The following is a 3,178-nucleotide window of genomic DNA, read 5'->3' as shown; positions in this document are numbered from 1 at the left end:
CGTGATAAAAGAGACACCAGGGCCACTCACCCTGACATCCTCTAGAAATTCCCACCACTCACCAGTGAGCTGAGGACAGCTGTGAATGTGGCGTTGGGTCTACTCTGTCCAGTGAGTGGGCTGTTTAGAAGGACTCAGTGGTGGCAAAGTTACAACCTACAGTTCCTACAGACCAGCAAGCTCCCCTCCAGGGCTCAGCTGGCCCCTGGCATGCAGAGTGACAGGCATGTTCTCAGGAAATGCCCTGTGCCCTGGGGACTTAGTCCAATCTGGGATTTTCACAGGCGCATAGCCTGGGGGAAGTTCATGAACAGCGGCCAGACCTGCGTGGCCCCTGACTACATCCTCTGTGACCCCTCGATCCAGAATCATATCGTGGAGAAGCTCAAAAAGTCACTGCAAGTGAGTGTTGGCCCTGGGGTGGGGTGGGTGTGGTGAGAAGCTGTAAGGCCCAGGAAGGCGTGGCTCTTTAACTGACTTCCGGGGCTTTCCAAAACCCCACATTTCTTTTCTTCTGAGCTCAAAAGTAATGCACATTCCCTGCAGGCAATTTGGAAAAGATTGAAAAGCACACAGAAAAGTGACAAATCCCACCCAGAACCCCACTGCTCCCCCCGCCCCATCACTGCTGACATGCTTCCGTGTGGCATTAGGCTGTGGTGAGGGTCCCCATCCTTACTGGAGTCCCCTCCTCTCCTCCACAGGAGTTCTACGGGGAAGATGCCAGGAAGTCCCAGGACTATGGACGAATCATTAATGCCCGGCACTTCCAGAGGGTGATGGGCCTGATAGAGGGCCAGAAAGTGGCCCATGGGGGCACTGGGGACGCGGCTGCCCGCTACATAGGTATGTGTGCCTCCCCAAAGAGCATCACCCACCTGCACAACCTGCAGGGTCCCCAAAAGTTGGCAGCAAGTGGGCGCAGATACTAGATAAGCAGATGTAGCCCATGGTGGGCACAAACCAGGTTCTCTAGGGAGCCTGGGATAGACTCTGGGGACTTGAGCAGGCAGGGGATGCCACAGCCCAGAAAGCCCCCCGCCCAGCTTCAGAAGCTCCTCTCCCCACAACATCCCAGAGAGACATCCTTCAGGAGGTGGAACAGCAGGGCCCCAGGGCTTATACACCCAGGGCCACCAGTGGTGGCTGGTGGGTCAGCAGAGAGGCTTTTGGCCCTCAACAGAAGAGCTCTGGCTGGGGCTTAGGGGGTGGCAGGTGTGCGAATGCCCTGGAGGCAGGTCCCCCATACAGGTTAATTGCAGTTGTCCCCAGTTTCAAGGAGGAGCCTGGCATGCAGTGGCCTTGGGATGAGCGCCCGGGTCCCTGCCTCTCCATACACCTGGGCAGCTCCATCTGCAAGAGGACTGAGGCAGGCATCTAGGTGGTCACACTTGCCGGCGGGTGGGGGGTCTCCGCCTGGCTGATCCTGGTTGTCTCCTACTTCAGCCCCCACCATCCTCACGGATGTGGACCCCCAGTCTCCAGTGATGCAGGAGGAAATCTTTGGGCCTGTGCTGCCCATCGTGTGCGTGCGCAGCCTGGAAGACGCCATCCAGTTCATCAACCAGCGTGAGAAGCCCTTGGCTCTCTATGTGTTCTCCAGCAATGACAAGGTGGGCCGGGGTGCCTTCTCCCAGGGCCCCACAGCTCCCGGGACACAGGGTCTAGAGGTCCATGGACCAGGGTTCAAACCTGAGTTCACTGTTCACAAGCCACATTCACTGTGTCGGGAATATCAGGACAGTGGCAGCCCCTGAGTGCAATGAGGGGTCTCCACACACAGTCACAGGGTGGTGGCTCTCACATGGAGCTGTGGGCCATGATTGGCAGGAGGGCGGGAGATGGTGCTGGGACCTCACATGTCTCTGTAGCTTCGGGCCTCATCCAGATAGGGCAGGGAGGGTGGAGGTGTCCTAGGGTAGGAGACTGAGGCCAGCGGCTGGGTCTTGGTGCAGGTGATTAAGAAGATGATTGCAGAGACATCAAGTGGAGGGGTGACAGCCAATGACGTCATCGTGCACATCACGGTGCACACTCTGCCCTTCGGGGGTGTGGGTGAGTCTGGGGCTGGGCTCACTGGCTACTTGCCCTTCAGGTGTCCCCAGGGCTGGGCACACTCCCCCAGAGAGCTCAGGAGGGGCCAGAGCAGTGGGGGCTTCAGGCTCCCCAGCCTCTCCTGTTTGACTCTCTGGCCTCTGCCTGCACATCAGTCAGTCACATTTGACCCTGGAGCCTGGAAGGTCCTAGGGTCACCTGGTGCAGCTGGCTTGCTTCATGGAAGAAGTCACATAGCCGTTTAGTGGCACAGCTGTGATTAGACTCTTCCTGGGGACTCTTTCTGTTGTCCCCGGCGTGGATACACTGGGGGGAACTCCAGAGATTAGCCACCCCAAGGAAGCTCAGTAAAGGGGCATGAGGGCTGGAGGCCCAACGTGGGGTGGGTGCTGGGCTCCAGGGTGCCCACACAGGGCAGGGATGGAGGCCTGGTGTGTCCTGGAGGCGGAACACCCGGGCCTGAGCTGGCTCTGCCCACAGGGAACAGTGGCATGGGGTCCTACCATGGCAAGAAGAGCTTCGAGACCTTCTCTCACCGCCGCTCTTGCCTGGTGAGGTCTCTGCTGAATGATGAGGTCCTTAAAGTCAGATACCCACCGAGCCAGGCCAAGGTGAGGGGAGAGGGAGGCTGTGGGGAGATGGGGCTGCACAGGCCAGGCCAGGCCTGGAGCCTCACTGCCCACTCCATGTCCCTGCTCACAGGCAACCCGGCGCTGAGGAGCGGCTGCTTCGCCTGGACCCCCGACTGTGCCCCCCTAGAGTGCAGACCCTGGCTCACTCACCTGCCCCTCAGAGACATGCTCCTGCAGCCCCTGGGCCAGCCCCTCGCTCCTCTGCAGACCTGTGTGGGAACCGTGACCCCAGTGCTGCCTCTCCAAGTTCCACCCCTTGCTAGACAATAGAGGCCAATAAAGATTTCTAACTTGGTGACGTGTGCACACGGGACATCTTTCCTGCAACCCCTGGCCCCCATTGCCCCATGTGGTTTGATCCTCATGTCACACCCCAGTGCCTCTCACCAGCCTCCAGGGACTGGCGGTGGAAGCCCACAGCGTTGGGGGCGCTCATCTTCCGTGTAGACTCTGGGTGGCTCAGAAACAGAAACTGACACACTTACCTCAGA

The 3,178-nt window shown here is 59.2% G+C and overlaps 1 protein-coding gene across 1 annotated transcript in view; it reads left to right on the top strand.

Annotated features, from left to right (window-relative positions):
* ALDH3A1 (aldehyde dehydrogenase 3 family member A1) overlaps positions 1-2,975 on the top strand; it is a 7,510-nt gene extending 4,535 nt beyond the window's left edge. Inside the window, exons 6-11 of the mRNA XM_012806035.2 lie at positions 285-402; positions 705-846; positions 1,447-1,613; positions 1,956-2,055; positions 2,536-2,666; positions 2,758-2,975. Of these exons, the coding sequence (XP_012661489.1) occupies positions 285-402; positions 705-846; positions 1,447-1,613; positions 1,956-2,055; positions 2,536-2,666; positions 2,758-2,772 (673 nt within the window). The 3' untranslated portion in view covers positions 2,773-2,975. The remainder of the gene's footprint in view (positions 1-284; positions 403-704; positions 847-1,446; positions 1,614-1,955; positions 2,056-2,535; positions 2,667-2,757) is intronic.
* Positions 2,976-3,178: the final 203 nt, after the last annotated feature.

Source organism: Otolemur garnettii, unplaced genomic scaffold (genome assembly GCF_000181295.1).
Source record: "Otolemur garnettii isolate 467f Iridium unplaced genomic scaffold, OtoGar3 scaffold00046, whole genome shotgun sequence".
Taxonomy (NCBI): Eukaryota; Metazoa; Chordata; class Mammalia; order Primates; family Galagidae; genus Otolemur; species Otolemur garnettii.
Note: the sequence above shows the minus strand (reverse complement) of the source record. Positions and strands in the feature narration are given on the sequence as shown.